The 23,386-nt window shown below is 37.8% G+C and overlaps 1 protein-coding gene across 1 annotated transcript; it reads right to left on the bottom strand.

Moving 5' to 3' along the window:
- Positions 1-1,165: 1,165 nt before the first annotated feature.
- On the bottom strand, positions 1,166-22,542 carry CDO1 (cysteine dioxygenase type 1). The gene is made up of 5 exons (XM_058165978.1): positions 22,129-22,542; positions 12,894-12,971; positions 7,202-7,359; positions 2,664-2,833; positions 1,166-1,844 (listed from the first exon to the last, which is right to left on the bottom strand). Exons 1-5 carry the CDS (start codon positions 22,305-22,307, stop codon positions 1,815-1,817), a joined length of 615 nt encoding a protein of 204 aa, XP_058021961.1. The 5' UTR covers positions 22,308-22,542; the 3' UTR covers positions 1,166-1,814.
- Between the last annotated feature and the right edge of the window lie 844 nt (positions 22,543-23,386).

The raw sequence follows: 23,386 nt of genomic DNA, 5'->3' as shown, positions 1-23,386 counted from the left end.
GGAGATTTTGCAGAATCCTTTCCCTGCCACACCCACCAAGCCATGCCCACAGAACTGGTAGTAAAAAAAAAATTGAATTTCACCACTGATCTGCACCCTCTTTTTGTGCAAGTAGGATCCCATGCTTATGTGCTCCATCTAGGAAAGATCCAAGGGATGGGGACTCCTACACAATCCTTCTCTATACTAGCTTCCTTGTTATAGAAGACTTTAACTTCAAAATGGGCATTAGGCTTTCATGTTGTTTTCCATAAAATGGTTTGTTTCATGTAGGTATATGATAATTGGTTCTTGTGTGTCAGTGTTTGCCTTTTGAGTCAGTTGCCTGGACTACTCAAGTTTTCTTGGCAGCATTTTCAGAAGAGGATTATCTTTTCCTTCTTCCTAAATCTGAGAGAAAAAGAGCCTTTGTGCCTAAGGCAGAAACCACAGACTTCTGGTTTGTAACCTTGTGTCTTAACCGCTATACCAAACTCGTTCTTGATTGACTTTTACAATATTATTTTATAATTATATGGTGCTTGAGCTGGCATACACACATGTATACATACACACTCATATTTCAATTATTGGGCTGGAGCCTTGAAAGTTGAACGTTACATAATTTATATAAATAATTACATTTCAAATGTAGCTTCCATGATATTTAGTTCAGCTATAACAATGAGGTGGTAAAATAAGTATAATTGTAAAATTCAGTAATTCTGGCCTTGAATTTTATTAGAACTATACAAATGTCACTGAAATGAACATAATTTTGGAAGAAAATGTCTCCAACTCTGTTTTTGCACCTTTACATAATATAAGCACTACTAGTTCACTGAATTGCACTCCCAAGTAATTGCTGTCAGATTCTGCACATATACACAGTCTTTGTTCTATGAAAAAGAGTTCCAATTTTAATTAGTAAATCAGCCAAAACTTTTGGTCACTTTTTTGTCACAACAAAGAACTCCATTGAAGAAAAAAATGTAATAGTTCCTTGGTGCCTTTTAATTTCCAGTGCTAGATAAGTGTTTATAAACATCCCAGATTAGGAAAATAAAATAAAATCAGTGTTCTTTGTCTCCTTGTCCTTAGTAATAGTTGGGACTAACAAAACTATTGATCAATTTCTGTGGACTAAATTCATCATTATATAGAAAAAATCAATAGTACAAATATGTCTAAAAATCAGTTTTATTAAGGTAATTGGACAGGTTTTAACAATACCATCCAGTTGAAACATTAACAGTTGAGCCCTTTTATCACCCTTAACTTAATCACAGACACTTTTTTTCTGAATAAAACATTGTACAGGATATTCATTATTGATCCTACTAAAAAAAGATAGTACTAGCACGTTAGATTTTAAAATGCACAATTAAAATTCCAACAAATTATTATATGCATGATAAAAAGAATTCTGTTTGCATCATAACATATACACTAGATAGGAATGTTAACACAGAGCGGAGTTTGACAAGTTATATACAACTAGTTTAAGTAGTGCATATTTATTCTGAAGGGCTGCTAAATACAATGTCTCTGTGCACAGTCTCAGAAGTAGAATTAATCAGAGGCATTCTGTCCTTCCCCCCATGCTCTAATTTCTTGGTTGTCTGCAAGAATCTTCTATATTCTGCACTTTAGTGTTTATGTATGAAAGAGAGAAAGAAATTATAGCTAGAAAGCTGCTTTACATATAGGACAGCTATGTAGTCCTGCATAAAGATACAGCTTGATTCTGGCATTAGCCACATAATTCTTCTGCTCTTGCTCAAATAATTCCGAACAAAATAAAAGAATATATAATTTGGTACATTTTGTGCTTCTCAGTTGTTTTCTTGAGAAACTACTGAAGTCTAGAGAAAGAGAAAAATGGAGAGTTTTCAGTTATTTTAAATAAAACAGATGTCTCTGTGGCAAGAAATTCTAAATAACTGTTATGATTGAAAAATGTAACATCAGGTACTACCGGTATTATGTTTTTCAATAACTTTACTGAGGTATCAAACAGATTTGTCCATTTTATATAAGGGGAAAGAATGGAATTGATTTGTGAAATACCTAAAATTATTATAATTACCATAATTTATTAGTGTTAAACTACTATCAATAATAATGGTTAATAATCGGTAACTGATTTTATTGATTCTTTTTTAGCTGAGACACTTCCCAAAGGCTATCATGTAGACTAGTGTTTTTAACATTGAAGGCAGGGAACTGCATAATTCAATTTTCTTCAAATGTCTGCCTTGAGAGAACCACAATATCAGAATAAAGACTTTAGCCTGCTCTGGTTCCACAAGTTCCAATGTTTTGTTCTTTTTTCCCAAGAGAGCCCTCCCTCTTTTTAGTCTCCTTTAAAAAAAAACATACAATATGAAATATTAAAATAAAGATGTGCCATCCTGAAGGTGTATAACATCTTGTATTTGGAGGTTATTTTTTAGTAAATGTCCTCATTTAGAAAATGTGAGGACAGAAATTTTTATAATAAACCTAGTGTGTATTGTTTTTCTCTTCAGTAATCCTGAAGCTTTGTTCAGGCATAAAATTATCATGTTTTTAATATCTTTGTCTAAGCATTGTTATGTAAGAATCAAGCTTGTTTCCTGACTGCTTCCTCATTGGTTCTATCAGCTCACCACAAATGTCAAGACACAAGTAGTTATACTTACATATGGAGTCCTTTCTCCAAACTGACTATAAAACGTCATTTTAACTTTTTGCTTGTGTCCAGTTCTTTGATCAAAGGTCTGGCAGATTTCAAAAGGTGGACTGTACAAGTGGAGACTAACAGCTGTTTCGGTATGGCTTGGGTTCTCCACACGATGCAAACCAATGGAGTCTACAAAGAATAATAAATCAATGCAGTGCATAGTTAGATTGGGCAGATCCAAGTTTTCAATCCCACCCCTCCATGAGAAGTCCACTAGTCAGCGGTCTCCAACCTTTTGGGCACCAGGGACTGGTTCTGTGGAGAGAAGTTTTTCCGTGGACCAGATGAGGTGTGGTTTCACCTGCTCCCTGCGTCCCGCAGATGGGGCTTTGCTTGTTTGCGCAGCCTGATTTCTGGCATGCTGCGGCCTGGTGCTAGTTCACAGACCAGGGGTTGGGGACCCCTGCACTAGGTGAATTTCACCAGCTGCTTTATTAACATGCTACATTTAAATTGTCTTTCAAAGGCCTAGCATGCATATCCAGGAACCCAGTTTATTTCTTAATCAGCATTGCACTCTCAGTAAGGTATTCTGGAATAACTGAAGTTTATACTTCTGAATCATGCTGTATCATGCAAATCTAAAAAGTCAGTGATCCTTTTTGGCCATAGGACATAGACCAGCTTCACAAAAGAGTACTTTAAGACTCCATCTCGGTTTGTTAAAATTGAAGACAAAATGGTGAAAGAGCAATGAGGGACTTCCTAAGCCTGTTTCCAATAATTTCAATCTTAAAAAGGCTATTATGGGTTTTAAAGACTTTTCTTTAAAAAAATCCAACAACAGATAGACAGACAAAGAACCACACAAAGCACTGGGAGATGTGGTTGGATTACAAGCCACCATGGCTCCTCTGCATTTTATTGAGCGGTTGTCATTTTTACTTGTCTGTTACTGGATTGTTTAATAGGTCATTTTTTCAGGAGCTGAAGATTTGCACTAAGGGAAAATTGTAGAAACAGAAGTTATTCTCATTATATAAAACTGCAGTTTTAATGGGAAGAAATCCCAGAAAAGAAAAACTATGTATTAAAGTCTTTGATAGCGCTCACATGCAACGTTTAACCAGGTCAACAGCAATCCCAGCTGGCTGTATGAATCAAGATATTCAGATTAGGAAGGAACCTGTTATATTTAACTTGTATTCAAACATACATATTGATTAGCTACTTACTGTCACAGTGCAAACATGATAAAATGAATATCCAGAGTGAACATACACATACATAGAATAAAATGCAATAAAGATCCAATAATTACTTAGCACTAAATTTTTTATAACTAAAAGTTATAAAAATATGCTAAAATTATCAGTTTTTTCAGGGGAAGGGAATGTGTATTTGTGGGTGGAGAATCTATCTAAACTATTGGTGTTTGACTGAAGGTAGCAGCAGACAACTTAGCTATCTTTTTCAAGGTTTTCATAGACCTGTGCATCAGGTCTATGCCAGAATAGCAGCAGGGGGCCTATTTAGTTTGGACACAAAACTATGTAGCACAATAATGCAAATATATAGCTGTCTCAGTGTCACTCAACTGGCAGAAATATATTTGGTGCTGAACTGGAAAGTGGCTATGACTTCCTCCTTTGGATAATGCATATGGTGCTAGCATCTCCTAAATCACAATACCTATTATTTGTATGTAGTACTACCAGGACATATTTTCTGGTACCTACAGACTGATGAAGTGGATGAGAAGAGAAGAGAAGAGCCGAAAAATTACAAAGCATGTCATGTCTCGCGTCACGGACTAACTGATATAAATGAATTTAAGCATTGATATATAGCTGAAATGCCAGATATTGAAAAGGTTTCATCAACCTGGGTTTCACTGGCATCTGAAGTTGGAAGAGAAGGTTATTTGCTCATTAAACTTAACCTCTTCTACTGAATTCCAACACAAAGCCAGGAAGATAAAATGGTCAGGAAAAACAGGATAGGTTAGGTTAGGTTAGGCACCTATTTTTCCTCCACTTGGAGAAAAAGAAGATACTAAATGCCATTATATCTCTACAGATATGGAATCACACAATTTTCTTTTTGGTTATTTCAAACAAATGGAGGGACAGGAACCCAGAAGGCATTAGCCACAAGGGTACCTAATACCAAAAGTAGCTTCTAATTTAGTCAGGAATGGTTTGGGTTTCTTTATTATTCAAAGACATGTCCATATAGAACAAGCTTTTCTAAACTTAAAAGCAGATAATGTGCATGTTCCAACATCTAAGCTTGTAATTTGTGTAACTATATAGCAGAAAGATGGTTTGAAGAGAAAAATCTTTTTTAAAAATGGGGGCAGCAGCTGAGGAAGTTTATGGATGGCCAAGCATAGATAAGATGACAACTTGGGAGAAAGGAAAAACACTGTGACAAACAGAATAAATAAACTGAAGACAACTCTCAGGAATGTAATGGAAAATTATGTGGTTTGAAGATAAGGAAATCTTAGCAGCAGTAAGGTAAGTGAAAGCTTGTTAAAAATATTTGGGTAGCTATTATGAAACATGAAGATAATCTCTGGGACCAGATTACTGATTTTAAAATTATTTTTAAAATTATTTTAATCCCACCTTTACAAATAATTCAAGTTGGCAAATGTACCTAATACTTCTTCCTCCTCCTATTTTCCCACAACAATCCTGTGAGGTGAGTTGGGCTGAGAGAGAGTAACTGGGCCAAAGTCACCCAGCCTGTTTTTCATGCCTAAGGTCAAATGAGAACTTTTTTGCTTTCTATCTGAAATCCCTGCTATCAAAAATACGGTATATAGAATCCCACATTTTAGTTGTTATGTGTACAGTAAGTCAAAATAAAACAGATTAGAAAGAGAAATTTGACGGAAAAATTCCATTGTGTTAGGAAAGGAAATTAAGTCAGTATTTTAAATTAAGGACTGATTGGTGTTTGTTCAACCCAGGGGTGAAATGCTCCCTGTTCAGACCGGATCACGTGATCCAGCAGCGATGGGGGCAGGTAGTTCGGAGAACTGGTAGCAAAAATCCCTCCCCCACCCCACCCCACCCATGCCTCGCTGTTCCTCTTCTTTGTCCCTGAAGCTCTTGGTGGTGATATAGCTGCTAACGGCCTTAAATGACTGTCGCGACGGTTCAAAGGGCTGTACTACAGCTGATTAGCAGGGTAGGCAGCTAGTAGACCGATGCCTCTATTTTTAAAGAAGGTAGACTGGTGCCTCCCAAAAAAAGGCAATTGGTAGACCGGTGCCTCTATTTTTAAAGAAGGTAGACCAGTGCACTCCCAAGTTTTGTATACTTTATTATTTTTAGTATTTATTATTATTGGCCATGCCCATTGAGTCACCTGACCACCAAGCCACACCCACCAATTAAGCCACGTCCACAGAAGCAGTAGAGAAAATTTTTAGATTTCACCCCTGGTTCAACCTTTGTTCTTCCTATCTAGTCTCTCTATCTTGCCTCCAAGGTTAGAAAAATATTCAAGCATATCAACGTGATCTGAACATATTTTCTTCTCTGTTTTGTTTTGTTGTCAATAGAGTTATTTTCTAAAAATCAATTCAATTTTGTCTCCAATGAAATCACCTTATTACCATATCCAGTAACATGCTATCCAGGGTTAAAAACTGTAATTTTTGAGGTTTCTTTTCCCCAGGTAAAATACTATGATAGCAAATATTGCAAAATGAAGGGGGCTTTTTTTTAAGGACAAAGTAGGAATTGATAGGGCATGCCTCTATCATAAAACTGTGACAATTCTGGTATTCCTGCAATTTTCACATTAAAAAAAAATTATAACAGTGTGATTGGCAGCATTTGGGAGGTTCAAGCAGTATCACCTGTTCTACTCCCCTGACCTCCAGAATTAAAGAACAGAGTTGAATCATAATAAATACTTCTAGACCAGGGGTCTCCAACCTTGGCAACTTTATGCCTGGAGGACTTTTACTCCCAGAATTCCCCAAAGCTGGCTGGGGAATTCTGAGAGTTAAAGTCCTCCAGGCTTAAAGTTGTCAAGGTTGGAGACCCTGGTCTAGACAGTATGTCAATGGAAAAGAGAAGGTAAGATGAAAGAGTGATAAATGAATGATGAGCACAGGGGCAACCAATGTTCCTTGCACCAAGCAATGGTTTTGATGGCAACTGGGGTATCAATAAGATCTTTTTGAATTATCAAGCTACTAGTAGATGCCCAGCCATGTCAAAGTCTAAGATTGGTCCCTGTTAGATGTAAACTGTCTGAATTGTAAGGAGGAAATTAAATGAGCTTCCCAGAATCTATTGAAGGATATGGAATAAAAATCATGCTTGGATCTATGTATGTATGTATAAATAAATAAGCAAGCAAGCAAAACAAACAAACAATTCTTTTATTGAAGCAGGAAAATAAGGCCACTTCTCCAAAATCATAAAAGGACCTTTTCATGACTTTTAACATACCATAAAAATTTAAACTTCTGTGGGTAATCACTGGGGAAAAGAATGTAAAATCTAAAGACACCAGAGCAAAACGACTTACCATTAATGTAGGCACACTGATTTCTTTTTAACACTCTTTCTGATTTTTTAAGCATCTCTCCAACCCCTTTTTTGCCAGGCCATTCAAACAACGTTTCCTTTAGGTTTCCTTGAAGTAGCTTCATAAAACAATGTGAATCTGTGTGATCATGGATACTGCTACAAAAACAATTTCCAAAAAAAAATAATGCATAAAATCAGAAAGGTTGATGTCTGTAAGGTATATAATATACATATGTATTAGACCAGCTTTCCATAACTTGGCATCTTCCGAAGAGTTAAAATGCAATTTCCAGAATTCCCAGACAGCATATTGGCAATAAACAAAAATGATTAATTGCTGTTTTGCATGGCATAACATACCCTACAAATTCAATTATCATGAATATAATGTCCTATTCCAGTTAGGTAACAGCAATAAACCACCATCTTTGGCTGATCTGGAAAAGGTAAGCAAGGGTTGGACCTGCTTAGTATTTGGATTGCAGATTGTCAGGAAATTCCACAACTGTAAGTTTGATTGAGAAGTTTGGGGTAGGGTGAGGGTGAGGGTGAGTACCTTGGAGGAAGGCAAATGGTAAACCAGTTCTACATTGTTGGCAAGGTAACTATACAGACACATCCCTGAAGTAACTAGGGGTTGAGTTCTGTGTGAAAACGTCTACTCTTTACAATGGTCTAAAGGAACCAACTTTAAATATCCAGGTGTTGCTAAACTCTTAATCCCAGCATCCCAGTTAAATGATCCATGGTGAAGGTATTGGGAATTGTAGTTCAGCAAAAGTGGACAGTTCAGGTACGCATATTTTGCACTTTTTTGTACAAACATTTACCTGGACTCAGAGCGAAGTATTGTAGCCAGCAATTCTACCCATGCATTAAGAAGGAGAACTTTAAAGGAGAGATTAGGCTAGCCCAAAACGATCACAACTAGAAGTAACACAATCTTTACTTTTTTTTTTGAAACTGTACACTGACCAATTGTAAGCTCAGTCTGCAATTATTTCTATACACACACACACACACACACACACACACAGTTTCCCCCAAAATAAGACATCTCCTGATAATAAGCCTCGGGCTTTTGAGCACATGGCAATAAGGCCAAGTGCTTATTTCAGGGTTCAAAAAAATATAAGACAGGGACTTATTTTCAGGGAAACACAGTATACACACACACACAGAGAGAGAGAGTATATGCTATTTATAAAATTTTTGTCCTGCAAACTTCCTAACGTGCTTTAAGATCCACCTTTATTAATGCTGTATTTCTTGCGTTTGGCTTCAGGATTCAAGTTGGTAACAAACATATCAACCAAGTTTATTGAAGATGCTCAATAGGAAAAATAGTACTTATAAAATATGTTTACACATCTTTTTTATTAAAAACCAATTTGGCACTATTTTTTTTCTGTCTCTGTTTTGCAGTAGAAAATAAATGCCACGTTGTTATATTGTGCAACACATTTAGAGAGAAAAAAGTAGGTTATAAAACACACATATTTCAAAGAGGTTGGGAATGTTAATTAGGAAAGAAATAGAACTAAGACAAGAAATATTTAGGTTTGGAAACAGTGTTAAACTATGTAGAAACAACTCTTAACCATAGATTTACTATCACAGACCTTATTGCCCTACTACTTTACCAATAATAGGGAGAAAGCAGTACCCTTGTTCTCAGAGTCCTACTTTTATTATAAGGGACTGGAATGTATTAAGCAATATTGGCACCTTAAATGCTTTTGATTACAAGCAGAACTGCAAATTTACTAGACATTATTGCAGTTTCCTGGCACAGCTTCATGCTAATTAATCTTTCTAAGTGCCCAAATACTTGTAATCCCTCAATTTTGGTCATGAATGTGAAAGGTAAAATTGTGAATATGGTTATACTTGCTGCACACATCATCCATATCAGGGGTGGTATTCACTTACCTTCACTAATGGTTTGCAAATGTGAGTGTGCATGCTCTCGCTACGCTCGCACCCGCCTCCTCCACGCATGCGCAGAGCCTTCTGTGCATGTGCAGAGGGTCAAAATGGGACGTGATGACGTCTGGGTGGGTGGACGGAGCTTCCCGCTGCCGGCGCTACCAGATCATGCGATCCAGATATAACCGGCTGAATTTCACCACTGATCTCCATGAAATGGTTTCCTTCACATGCAGAATAGAAGTGGGATCACCTGGTGTCCTACTTTCCATCTCTGAAATAAAGCTACAATAGCCTAAGGCCACTTAGGTTGAGACGGTCCATGCTAATTCCCCAGAATACTGTTTGCAGTGGAAAGTTCTAAGCCTTTTGATAAACTGTAGAGACAATGTAAATTTTGCTTGTGGTTCGTGTCTCCCTCCCTATTTTGCCAGCCTTTATTACAGTCTTGCTAGTTTACTGTTTCAATGTTTGTTGAACCGAATGATATGTGTGCTTGCTGTGATCTGATCTAATAGAGGAATTAACAGGAATGTGCTGGGTACAAACTAAACTGGAAATGAACCACAATAATTTTTCAATATTAATAGCACACATTCCAGAAAAACAAAACAAACAAAACAAAACAAACAAAACCAGAAGCAATATTATTCTGTTACCTATTAACTAAGGAAGGAGCTACAAAACGGAGCAGGTTCTTTTCTGTCTTACAAAGCTCATATCCTTCCATGTCATGGAAACTGATTTTGCTCTAGAGAAAGAGATGGGCATCTATGGCAACTTTACAACCTGTGGACTTCAACTCCCAGAATTCCTGAGCCAGCATAGTTGCCCACCCTTGCCTTAGAGGCAACTTGAGGGCTGAGGACAACTGTTGTTTCAGACCTCAGGGTTCCAAGCCATTCTTGCATATAAAAGGGATACGTTATCCTTTGCCACATTGCCAATGACATTTTAGAGAGTTAGTGGCAGAGTCTCTTGACCAGATTGAAAAAAAGAAAAATGAAAAGACTGGGGTGGGGGTGGGGGACTAAGAGGAGCATTCGACTTCTGGTTTGAAGCAGCCATCACAGCACAATGCTCTTTCAGTCAAACCCTGGAGCCATCTTACAGAGGCTGGTCAGAGCAATGAAAACCCTGCTACCATTGTAATAAAGCACAAAGAAGGAAGTCACCAAGTGGCGCTAAAGCAGCTGGTTCTGACAAAAGCAATCAAGATAGCAGTCCTGCAAAAACCAGCAACAAAATGACAAGACTGTTTTCAAGAACTATTTCTGGCTATGCTATAAAACCCACTTATACCATATGTTTGTATGCCAAAAGGACAATGCTCACCCAGTTTGTTTTCATCTGTAGCTGGCACTGGAAACCTGTCACTGATTGCAGGGATAGGAGGAACATTTACGAAAGCATCCTGCTGTCTACCAGCATTTGTTATGTACCATAATTTAGTGATATTCTGATGTGTATGATTTTTAACGGTGAACCCTCATTGCTCTTTAGGCAATCATGTAGCCACTTCTATGGACTGATTTCTGGAGAAGTGGATTCTTCAAGCTCCCAGAGGGTCTTGTATACCAGTGTTGTGACTCGTCCTCCCTCCTCTCCTCAGCCGGGCCCCTCCCGTCTCCAACCGGGCCTTTTATCAGACTCCAAGTCTGATAATGAAGATGAGCAGCCTGTCATGACTCCAGCCCCCGGCCCCGGCCCCATGCCTGGAGAGGATTCAAGGAGTGAAAGGAGAAGCCCAATAAACCTCACTCATACAGCGTGTGTTCTTTTGGCTCAGCCTTCAGAGCAGGAAGCCAGCCAGGTGGTGGAATTACCCGGGCCTACTCCCTCTGACCCCTCCCTTTCCCAGACGCTGACAGCAGATCCAGCTGAAGACAATTCAGGGTGGGAGGACCCTCGCTTCCGGAGATCTGAAGGAAGGGTGGGGCAGGCCTGGATAAATGCTGAGTCATGGAGCCACACCCCACAGCCTATATAAAGGACCTGCTTTTGGCATTCCAACCTTGAGTCAAGCAAAGTCTTATCTAGTTTGCTGATATTGGATCCTATCGCTGAAGTCACGACTTGGACTCCTGCCTGCCCTGATAAACCTCAAAGGAACTTGGCAAGCTGCAGAGGCTTCGTTGCCAAGTTTGTTACGGACTTCTTTGACTCATTCGTTGGAGTGGGGGTGGGACACGACAACCAGAATGGGAGAACATGCCACAGTCAACTCGCTGCGGCCAAACTCATTGTGGCCAACTCACCATGGGACCACTCGCTGCAGGACAATTTAACAATTCTATTTAATTATTTAAAATAAAACATTATTTTAATTTTTGCAATTCACATTTTATTCTGCCCCTCCTTTCGCATCATTTCTTTAATGAATTCTATTTCACTATTTCTTTGATATTAGTGTTAATTCTTGTCCTGCAGCAAGTTGGCTGTGGCAAATTGTCATAGACCCCTTGTACACAGCTCACTGGCTGTGTCAGTGTCAAATGTGATGTTGGGCCTCTTGTTATTCTTACTGCTCTGCTCTTAAAATGCTGGAATTGGGTGGTTTTAAACTTCTTTAATACTTACAATTTGGGTGAATATTATAAATGAATTCCCCCGCATTTTCAACATGATATGTATGGACAGGACAGATAGACTAGTTCTTGGGTCATTGTGAAGTTATACTCCTATAATATTAAAGCTTAATAAAAATGCTTAAAAATTAAATATTAAAAATATTTGAAGATTCAAGCATTCAGGGGGTGGATTTGCCTTCTAGGAACAGAGGTTCTATAGCTTATTTCTTTTTTTAAAAAGTTCTGTCTCATCTCAGTTAAGTTTAAAAGGATCAGGTGCAGAGGTGGTATTCAGCAGGTTCTGACCAGTTCTGGAGAACCAGTAGCAGAAATTTTGAGTAGTTTGGAGAACCGGTAAGTCCCAGCTGATTGGGAGGAAATGGGGATTTTGCAGTAACCTTCCCCTGGAGTGGGGAGGGAATGGAGATTTTACAGTATCCTTTCCCTGCCAAGCCACGGCCACCAAGCCATGCCACACCCACAGAACCGGTAGTAAAAAATTTTTGAATCCCACCACTGATCAGGTGTGATCTTTGAAAACTCTATCTACTGTTGCCAAGAAAACTCATGAATGAATATGCAAAATTGCTAGAAGTCACAAAATGTGTGTGTGTGTGGGGGGGAAGGGTTCGGTGTATATGGGGAGACTGCATTTTGGAGCTACCTTCTTGGTAAGCATTCTTTAATGAGAAGTCATGTTAAGAGTCTCAGTTCTGGAGATGGGGATTTAAAATAGCAGCAATTATAAAGCATGGTTTTCTTTTGGACTAATCCTGTGGTTGTTGAATGCAGGGAAACAACAAAATGAATCTTCATTTGCTTTCTGAAATTAAAGCAAGTTCTATCTGGCTGGCTTTTGCAGGCCAAACAGAGTCCCCATGCATTATACTTCTATGGAAAGACAAAATCTTCTTCAAGAGAAATCAGCAAGCACTAATGAAGCCTCACCAGATGACCAGTGATCATGAGAAGTAATCCAGTATACAAAAACGTGGCCATTGACAACTGTTGCACATTTGGCTTTGATCTGTGAATTTAAAAATTATCAATCTGTTGGAAAGGTGGATTTTAACCATCTAGTGCTAAGTTACAACATAAACAACATTCTTTTCAGGATACATTCAAGTGTATTCACATTGTAGAATCGCATCCACAGATTTCTGAAAATTAAGTATCTTCTCAATTACAAACCTGCCATGGCCTTCTCCCCAGCATAAGATCATCAGATTGAATTTTCCATTTCCTTTATCTATAAGATTTCTTGTGTATCTGAAATGATAAAACATCAGGGAGTCTTTGTAAGTTTTACCCTTGAGAAGCAGAAATAATTTTTAAAAAGACATGAAATGGCACAGGCAGGCTGCCATTCTGTTCCAAAAGCACTTTGTGTTAAAGATTATTGAGATATTAAACCATTTTATTCACTAGTTTTGCATCCTTTGAATACTGAATTACCTCACAGGCAGATGCTGGACAAGAATCACATTTCAAACAATTTAAACAGTAGGACATAAACTAAAGCATACACTTATTTATTTAGGGGTTTTTAAAAATCCCACCTTCATTATTTTTTTATAAATAACTCAAGATGGTGAATGTACCTCATACTTTTTTCTCTTCCTATTTTCTTGACAACAACAACCCTGTGAGGTGGGTTGGGCTGAGAGAGAGTTACTGGTTCATAGTCACCTGGCCAGTTTTCATGCCTAAAATAGGACTAAAACTCATGGTTTCTTGGTTTCTAGCCTGGTGTCTTCACCATAGACTATGTGATTAATAGTGGACACCAGCTTTCAAGATTTTTCCGTTGTCTTCTTTTGAAAACACTACCTTACAGGTTAGTGAGCTCCAATGAATATGCAAGTCTACTTGTGGAATTTTTCTCTATGGTGTGTGTGTGTGTGTGTGGATTTTCCTCTTCAGTTCCCCATGTCTAACACTATGCAGATAGATACTTCTGGAACACTGGAGGAACAAAGATACCGTAATTATTTTCCACCAGCAGCATTACATTACATGCATTTTTCTCCGCCTCTTTATACTATACTAATATTTTCCAAGATCCCTCTCTCATTTAAAAGGATGTCCAGAGGGACTAACCATTAAACATTTATATAGTGCTATAGAATTCAAAACAAACTTAAAAACAAATTCGCAATCCACTTAATAATGTAACCCAAGTACTTCTCAGATTAGATAATTTGCAAATGTTCGTAGTCATATTAAGGAAAGTTACTTTTCTGTATGAGCTATATACCCCAAAGGAAAAGTTATGTAACAATATATAATGTGTACATACATGCCTGGACACGTATGCATGAAGGCAACCAAAGAGAAAGGGAGAGATCTTCCTGATAAAATACCAATTTTATATATATAAAACACGAGATTATGACAAACAAGATAAGGAGTGTCAAGGGCAGGGGTTACTCACGTATCTTTGATTAGGAAGTTCTTTAGTAAGATTCAAGATAACAGAATAGAGCTTGGAGAACAGAAGAAAAAAACTGAAATTCTCCAAAACATTTGAATTAAGGCTGATTTTTAAAAAGCTGCAAATAAGGACAGTTTCCTAATGTATTTTCACTAGAAAATACAGGTACCTCTTTTAAGTATTCACAATTCACATTTATCTATTTTAAATATTACCAGCTGGATGGACATAGTTTTAGATCAGAGCACTATCCAAACATGGAGCACTTTAGAAAATATCTGGACAGAGACTTTTTTCAAAATGAAAGAATTGAACTGCAGGAAACTCACTTATGTACAGGCAATGTGTTATCAAAAATACTGCAACTAATATATGATATACAACATGATCTGGCCCTAGAAAATAAAATCTGGCTTAGGGCTTTTATTACATGACATTGTATTTCTCTTAGGTAATTAATAATACCATTATAAAACATAAGTCAATTCTTGGGTAATGAGGGAGACTTTTGGTGAGTGCTATGGTGAGCTAGACTGAAGACGGCATTTTTAACAAAGATAATGGTTGGATGCTATATTTGAATTTACAAATCTCTTCAGAGAAAGGAAAGATTGTGAGATAACTCACATGCACTCTAGACAGCCGGTCTTGTTGAGTAGACTGCAATAACCATGATTTTGCAACCGGTTTGTTGAGTGGTTGGTAATCAAAGTAACAGTAACAGTATAACAGAGTTGGAACTTGGAAGGGACCTTGGAGGTTTTCTAATCCAACCCCCTGTTTAAGGAAGAGATCCTATACCATTCCTGACAAATGGCTGTCCAATCTTTTCTTTAAAATCTCCAGAACTTCTGGAGGGAAGCTGTTATATTGGTTAATTGTTGTCACTGTCAGGAAAATTTTCCTTAGTTCTAGGTCAGATCTTTCTTTGATAAATTTCCATCTGTTGCTTCTTGTCCTGTGCACCTTCCAGGTGCTTTGGAAAACAGGCTGACCCCCTTCTCTTTAGGGCAGTCCCTCAAACATTGGTATCAAGTCAACCGTAGTCCTTCTCTTCGTTAGACTAGACATATCCACTGTAACATGGTCTTTTAAGGACAAAAAGCTTGGCCAAGACTCATTTCTTAACCTTTTTATTCTTTCGGGAAATATTAAGACTCTTTAGATCAGCATGTTTCTACTGTATTCACTGGTTAAGGTTCCTTCTCCTTGGGAAAAGAAGTTTTAAATACAATTCTAAGCACTTGGAAAAATATTATTTTTTGAATACAGGAAAAAATGTTTTGTGTGTTTTTAGAAAGTTAAAGAATTTGGAATAAAAATTGGAAATCAATTACAAAATCCTTTCTGTGGGAAACTAGTTGGTTTCTTGAAGTCTGGATCCTAGAAGGCATTAGAAGCAAATAATAATATAATGGATGCATCCAGAAGTATATGTAAAAAAGTGATTCAAAAGATATGCTTAAAGATTTCTGGCATTAATGAAAATCTAAATGGTGCTAAGGAAGAGAAATAAATTTCACTGGACAAAAACGAAATTGACTTAAATGTGAAAATGAAAATGATAGGCTATATATAAGACAGATATGGAACAAGATGTTGAACAAAGCATGCTGATATTAATTAAAGAGGATGTGCAAAAAACAGATCATAAGACCATATACAATCTTTATTAAAGAGTACAATATACAGATACATATATAACTTTTTACATTGGATTTACAACAGAGACTTTACAACTTAAGGGTTGTTTTTTTGAGAAAAGACAAAAGCAAAATGAAAAAAAAAACATGTGTTGGGGATATTACCGGTATTTGTAGGGGCTTAAGATCAAATTTTTTAGGAGTAAGGGGAAACAATATAGGGTGGGTTATTTGGCCAAAGCGAAACAGGTAGGCTGTTAATTCTGACAATTTTTTAGGGATTTTTACATAAAATCTATATATTTTTACATAAAACCTAAAAGGCCTGTAACATGGTGTTTTAAGATTTTGCTCTATTCATGAGAGGAAGCATGTTGTGAATTATGTTGGTCAAGGAATTTTAGCTGACAGGATCCAGAAGAGCCTTTTCTGCTGTGGTGGCCACACTTGGGAACATTGTGCCTCCCCAGGTGAAATCCACACCCTCTTATTTGACCTTCCAAAAGGGCTTGAGAACCTGGTTCTGCCAACTAGCCTGGAGCCCCAATGGGGGAATGGCATCTTGGAGATGGTTAATGGGTTAGACAGGCCCCATCTCCTCCCTGTGTGTACTGTGCTCCCTTCCCCTCCATCTTGCTCAATTGAATTATAACCATTTGAAATTTATGGTCTTTATTTATTCTTTTAATGTTTCATATGGTATTTTTATTGAATGACAGAGCTGCCTAGGCAAGATGGGCAGCATAGAAGTTTAAGAAACAAATGAATAAATAAAACAAGACTTCTATTTTTGACATTTTTTTTCTGATTATATTAATATGATATTTTAGGGTTTTGTGTTAATAATAAAAGGTTAGGAGGGTAAAAGGTTATTTGTTATATGTTTTAAATCTTTCTGATTAAATTTAAAATGATTGTGTTAACATACTTTCTTATATTACCTCATATATATGTTTATATACTATATAATCTTTTTATGTGATGCTTATATATATTGTTGTGACAAAATAAATAAAAAAAAAAATAAAAAAAAAATAAACTATTTACTAAATCTGCACTACTATTAATCTTTTCATCGTTCCCATCACCCATCTCCTTCCACTTGAGACTGTATGACTATAACTTTACTGCTTGTATCCTTATGATTTATACCGATATTGTTTCCTGATTGCTTAATTGTAGCCTATGACTATCATGAAGTGTTGTATCATTAAGTGTTAAATTTGTACCCTATGACTATCATTAAGTGTTGTAAGTGTTGTACCTTGATGAAGGTATCTTTTCTTTTATGTACACTGAGAGCATATGCACCAAGACAAATTCCTTGTGTGTCCAATCACACTTGGCCAATAAAAAAATTCTATTCTATTCTATTCTATTCTATTCTATTCTATTCTATTCTATTCTATTCTATTCTATTCTAATGATTATGTTAATATTTCTGGTAGCCTTTATTGGTTGTTTACTGAATACATTTGAGGGATAAGGTTTGGGAGATTTGTTGATGAATAGAACAGGAGATATGAATAAAAAGAAGGAAATTAAGTGGTCTTACTTGCTTAAGTTTATAAAAGATAGGTCAGGGATTGCAAATCTTTTAGGCAAAGAGTGGCCAAACCGGAAGACGTGCATGCCAGAGCTCTGGAAACCTGACGACCCGCTGGCCAGCGTGCTTGCATACCTTGGAAACCCAACGACCAGCTGGCTGAGCTGGGGCGATGGTGCGCATGCCCACAGAGAGGGCTCTACGTGCCACCTCTGGCGACATCACGGAGATAGGTTGTCATTTCTGGTAACTCTTAATAGACTTTTTGCTGATTAGGGCAAACGACAAGGAGTTTTAGATATATTTATAGAAAATGAGATGAGATATGGGATTAAGAGATTGTTGTATTTGAAAAGCTGATGGTAAGTTGTTAAAGTTGTTTGATACTTGCTGGGAAGAAGGGGGAAATTCCTTTTTATCTTCTTTTTTCTTTTTAAATATTTTTTCTTTTTCTATTTTTTCACTTTTTGCTTCTTACGTTTTACTTTTTTGTAGTTTGCATTACCTTTACTTGTATATTGTACCCTTTGGTAAAATTAAATTTTTTATTAAAATTGAAAAATATTTTGGAATATTTCACCTTCATGATTTAAAGCCTTGCCCCTTCGTATGTAGCATCAATCTCTTAGCAGTTCTGCAACTGCCATCTTGCCAGTTTTGAACACACACACACATACACCATTGATACCATTGAAAATGACACAGATGGGTTGGGAACTATTCCATTCCAATCTGATCGCTGATAAAACTAAATTCCTTATTGGTTTATAACGAGTTGTGGTGTGTTGCGTGGGTAACATTTTTGTAAGCAGAGGGCCTTTTTGTAAAGCTCTCTGCAGGACAGTTTATGAACAACAGGAATAATCAGATTTGAGATTGTGGTCTCTACTTTGAATTTTACTGGAGTCTTGAGGACCATCAGCTGGAGTAGAGGCAACAAAAGGGTTCAAGAAGTGGGAAAACAAGGATTCTTACTTACTTCAAGGAATGCTTTAGGAAAACAAATGCTGCTCAAGATGAATCATGATCAGCCAATTATTCAGAAAGATTATAGACTCTGAATAAACATAACCAATGGAGGAGAACCTCCCTGGATAATTGGTTACACTGTCCAAGTGCACAGTTAGAAAGGTTTTCCTCTCACTTCATAATCTGCCTTTTGTAATTTAAGTCCGGTATCTAAAATCTTATCCTCTGGAATGAAAGAAAACAGGTCCTGCCCCATTTTACATGACCTTCTTTCAGGTATTTGAAGTGTGTTATCAATTTATCTTTTCCCTCAGATTTTTTCTCAAGGCTAAACATATCTCATTCCTTCAAACTCTCTTCATAGGGACTTAAGAGAGGAAAGTACATAAACTACAAAACTGACTTTTGTTAGCAGGACCGTGTAGCATTTTAAATATGAGATAATTCCTGAGAGTTATTTCTCTATAACCAAGTTGTCTATTCTGAGGAGCTAATTGTAGCTCTTTATTGTACAAACATATATTGCTTATTTTTTAAAGACTTCCTGCATTTAATAACTTGCTTTATTGTGGCTTGCTTTATTACTTGTAACCCTGATAATATTCATGCTTGCATTGATATAATACAATATCAGGCAATTACATCACACCACCTAGTATGATAATAATGTCATTAAGGGAGTGTATCAAACCAACCAAAATGCTTGAGTCTACAAATGGCTTTAAACTTAAATTTCCATTCCCATCCAAAACTAGTGCTTATGAATCAGAAAACATAGAGTTTACATCTCAGAGGCCTTGCTATTATTTCTTTTTAATTGTCAGTATGATGGGTAATGTAAATGATCCAATACTCAATTTGCAGTATTGATCACAAGCAAGTCCCTTAGCTTTTTGGTTACTCCAGTCTTGCCATTCCAATCACCTGAGCCTCAAATAAGCAGTTTCCTTTAAATTTATGGGATATCTTTACTTTAGGGAAAGGAGACAACCAATGAAATGCCAAGTAACCATTAGCTCATGATTAAATTGTTTCCTCTTTTTCCCTATATATCTGTAGTAGGGAACTCCTGGCCTTCTGGATGTATTCATCTGCCTTCAACCCTAGTTAGTCTGAACAGGGATGTAGGTTTCTGGGTGTTACTATCCTTGAGACATTGCTAAAATCACAGGCTCTCCATACTTGCCCTTTGTCGAAAACAGAAATATATAGCATTTAACAATCTATGACACAAGTGTGGGGAGCGATAGTAACAATCCATTTCATTTCCAAATTAAAATCTGTATATCCTAATAATCCCATTATTTACTTCATTAAATAATTTTTAACAGAGTATACAACAAAAGTAATGAAGATGCCTAGAAAGATGTGAAAGTTAGCAGAGATTTTGATTTCTGTAGATCAAGATAAGTTTCTTTACATATGTTTTTAGGATTCTTTATTCGGTGGTATCTGGAACATTCTTCACACGTAAACTTGAAAGACAGGAGAAAGGTAATTTTGCAAGATACTCTGTGCAACTAAGATGGCCTTGACTGACAGTTGCGCATTTACTAACCAATGAGTGAAAATCACATACGCTCTTTAGCAGCTTACAGAGAAAAGTAATCAATGCCATTGTTTACCTTGGAAGGTGAAAACTGATAAGGAATCAGCTAAACCTTTGTGACCTCATGTATATGAAATGTAATGTACCAAGAAGAGTCACGCCAGCTATATCAGCCACTGAGGTCATCTATCTTCTGAATAGCAGTCATCACTCTCCAAAACTTTGGGAAGTGTCTTTGGTATTTTGCCAAACATGACCAAGTCGTAAAATAACACTCAATTTGTGCCAATCCTTAACTAATGTAACAACCATATTGATTTGGATGTACCTTAAGAAGTCACTTTTTGACCTTTCTCTACTTATTACATAAGGGAAGGATAATTTAATGGTTAGGGCAGCATTTCTGACCTGGTGCTTTCTCTTGGCTGTGATTACCAGCATTCCCAAGCACTATGACCAACACCAGGTATAAGAAGGCTATATGCAAGGATAAACAATTGATTCACTCAAATCGGTAATAGGAGTATGCTACTGCTTGAAAGATACAGCTTTATGCTTTAGAGAATTACTTCACAAACCCCTACAAGCTAGGAGAGCATGTACTTACCTACTTTCTGTATTGCAGAAATTGATATATGTGATATATGTTGCTATACTCAACATCACTGGATGCAGCTTATTTTTTCTTTAATATTTATCATCTTTCAGAGAAATATGCCTGTTGGACTGTTGTGACATAGACCACAAAGAGTCTCACAGTGCTTAAATAACAACATTTGCTAACTAAAACCTAATTAACCATACATATGAAGTTTCTGTCAAGGCAGAAATATGTTTGGAGATATGATTGTGGATATGGGAGATAGTAGGTGATAACCATAAGGTTCAAGGAGAATGAATTGCATAATTGATGGGTAGTAATAACTATTTTATTATAGTGGCTATTCACAAATGTGCATGATCATTCAGATGTGCCACCTAGCTTTCGGTTACTTGAGGTCAGAGGCACAAAGTTCTTTTTTGTTTAAAATCAACCTGCACATGTCAAATAGCTCTACTGAGTGAGGATGTCTAATCCTTTGATCTCATTCCCACATGGAAAGAGAATCCAATACCTGTTGCAGTCATACAAGACCCTATCAACATGACAGTAACTACTGACAGAACACACAATTGTGTCAATTGCAACCCGTGCAAAAGCTGTGTTCATATGAAGTTCCTGGATTTAAAAGACATACAGCTATAAACTAACCAGGCTGGATTCATACAACATGCAATTTTGTTAGGAAGTTTGTGAATGCAATTTTATAAGTACATCCTATGAATTATGAATCAAACCAGCATCAGAATCAAGTATGACGACTTTGCAGCATTACATGGGAATTATAAGGTGGTACTGTAGTTTGCCATTCTGTGTGATGTGATTTTCAATTGCATTTGGCAGCCATCACTCTACATATCTACTAGACAGCTGAAGATTCTTTTAAATTATATTCACACTTTTGCAACAGACATGGTTATATTGCTCTAAATTCCCTTTCAGATGCATTCCTCAAGATAAATAATATGTATAAATGAAGAAATTCTTGGAAAATCTTGAAAAATGAAAACCAGGTGATCAACATAATTTCACACCCAATAATCAGATGCACAAACTGGTAGAAAAATTGGAGCAGGTAACGCAGATCCTAACATATTGGCTGCAAAGACAGGACAAAACTAGCACCACCTCCTTTGACACAAAGGTTGCTTAGTCTAGGTGCCCCCTTGATTCCCCGAACGGGCATTTCGAATGGGAACCAAGGAGGTCCTGCAGCATAAAAAAGATCACGTTGCAAGTAGAGGTCTGGGCTAGACAGCCTGGGAGTGTTGCCAATGCAGCTCTCCCCAGCTGTTTCTAAGATACCCATTCATTTCTAGATTATCAACCAGCGCTTGATTGCATGGCATTCAATCCAAGTTAAATCGCACTTAATCTCATTTGCAGCCAAGGGAATCAGGTTGGTAACAAAACATGATCCATCGGGGATGAATTATGCATATAATTCATAATTTTAATGAAAGCTGCAAATTAGATACGTGTAACGTGATCCGCGTGAACAGAGTTTGGCACACCTTAAATCGGGAGGGGGCAACGGAAGGGAACGAGTTTGCATCTTAGGGCTGCGCGCCAAACGTATTTTTCTCTTTGCCTTTAGTACAACTGAAGTCCACAAGGTTATAACTCGGCGTAGCCGGCATTCATTTCCTCTCTCCCTGTGGTACAACCCCCCCCGCCCCATTACCTGAATTGGTCAAACTGGGCATATTTGGTCCACTCCTCTGGGTTGCTCTCGTAAGATTCCATTAAAGTTTGCACTTCTGCCACATTGACTTTATCGCTCGCGAACAAGCGATGCAGGATCTCGATCAGCTCCTTCAAGGTCTGCGCTTTCCACGCTTCTCCCTGCATCGAGTACTCCATAGCAATCGGCCACCGCTCCGCTTGCAAAGGAAGTCTTCCCGCTAGGCTAGACGGACAATGAAAGCTCGGCTCTGCACCCCGCACCGCAAAGCCAAAGCGACGCTCGCACTGAAACCGCCGGCTTCGCTCCCCCCTCTCTCTCTCTGGAGCTCAGAGGAGGAACGTACCAAATATCTAAGGAGAGCGGAGGGAGGTACCAACTCGGTCCTTTCAGCCAGCTATAGATCCCTGGGCAAGCTAAAATAAAAGACACCCCCAACGTCGCCGCCAAAGAGTCCAGGAGCTGCTCTTTGAGAGCCCTCCGCTTTTTCCAAAACGAAGCGTCCGCCTCTCCTATTGCCTTCCGGCCCCATTTCATACAAGGTAAGCTCCTAAGCGATACGGCGCTCAAACTCTGCAGAGCAAACGGAATTGTGGGGCGAACGCACAACGAGAGGCCTCATCAATGGAAGAAGGAAGGAGGTCTCGGCCCCCAAAGATTCTCATATGAGCAATAATAATGGTCAATTATTATTTATTGCTCATCTTGACAACTACCATAGAAGGCGAAGCCTCCCGATTCGATCGGATTAGCCAGCAAACCTAAGATCGCAAATCTTAAAGAGATGCCACGTCCGTTCGTTCTCTTCGCCCTTACCAGCCCCCACTTCGTTTTACGCGACAGTGGAGCTTTACATTTCCACTTTTCGTGGGACAATAGTCAATGAGATCTGGAGAACCCAAAACGAGTATGCTCGAAAAGTAGACATGCAGGTTGCTTACAAGTTCTCTTCCATATCCTTCAACTGGCTTGCTTAAAAGTGCCAAAGTAATAATTGGGGTGGGGGGGAGTTGTCCTCCTTCTATCACAGTAGGCACAGTAACGCCGTTTTGAAAACGGAATTAAGATTTAGCATGGCTTTGTGCGAGCATCAGTGTGCGTGATCCAACGTGACATGATGGAGTTAGGATCAGCTACATCAAGAGATCTCTAAACTTGGCTAAAAATAATATTGCAGCAGGAGAAAACAGGTGCAAAATCCCAAAGCAAACATAAAAATTGTTTGAAGTTCTTCTGTCAAAATGCACTAAGTCAATCA

This window comes from Ahaetulla prasina, chromosome 2 (assembly GCF_028640845.1).
Source record: "Ahaetulla prasina isolate Xishuangbanna chromosome 2, ASM2864084v1, whole genome shotgun sequence".
NCBI classification, from domain to species: Eukaryota; Metazoa; Chordata; class Lepidosauria; order Squamata; family Colubridae; genus Ahaetulla; species Ahaetulla prasina.
The sequence above is the reverse complement of the archived record's forward strand: the minus strand, read 5'-3'. Positions and strand labels throughout refer to the sequence as shown.

Excerpts from the sequence above, each read along its gene's own strand:
- CDO1 (XM_058165978.1), bottom strand. The coding sequence starts at position 22,307 with ATGGAGTACTCGATGCAGGGAGAAGCGTGGAAAGCGCAGACCTTGAAG. Across the intron at positions 7,360-12,893 it reads TGGGGAGAAGGCCATGGCAG|CAGTATCCATGATCACACAG; the intron begins GTTTGTAATTGA and ends TTGTTTTTGTAG. Across the intron at positions 2,834-7,201 it reads TCAGTGTGCCTACATTAATG|ACTCCATTGGTTTGCATCGT; the intron begins GTAAGTCGTTTT and ends TATTCTTTGTAG.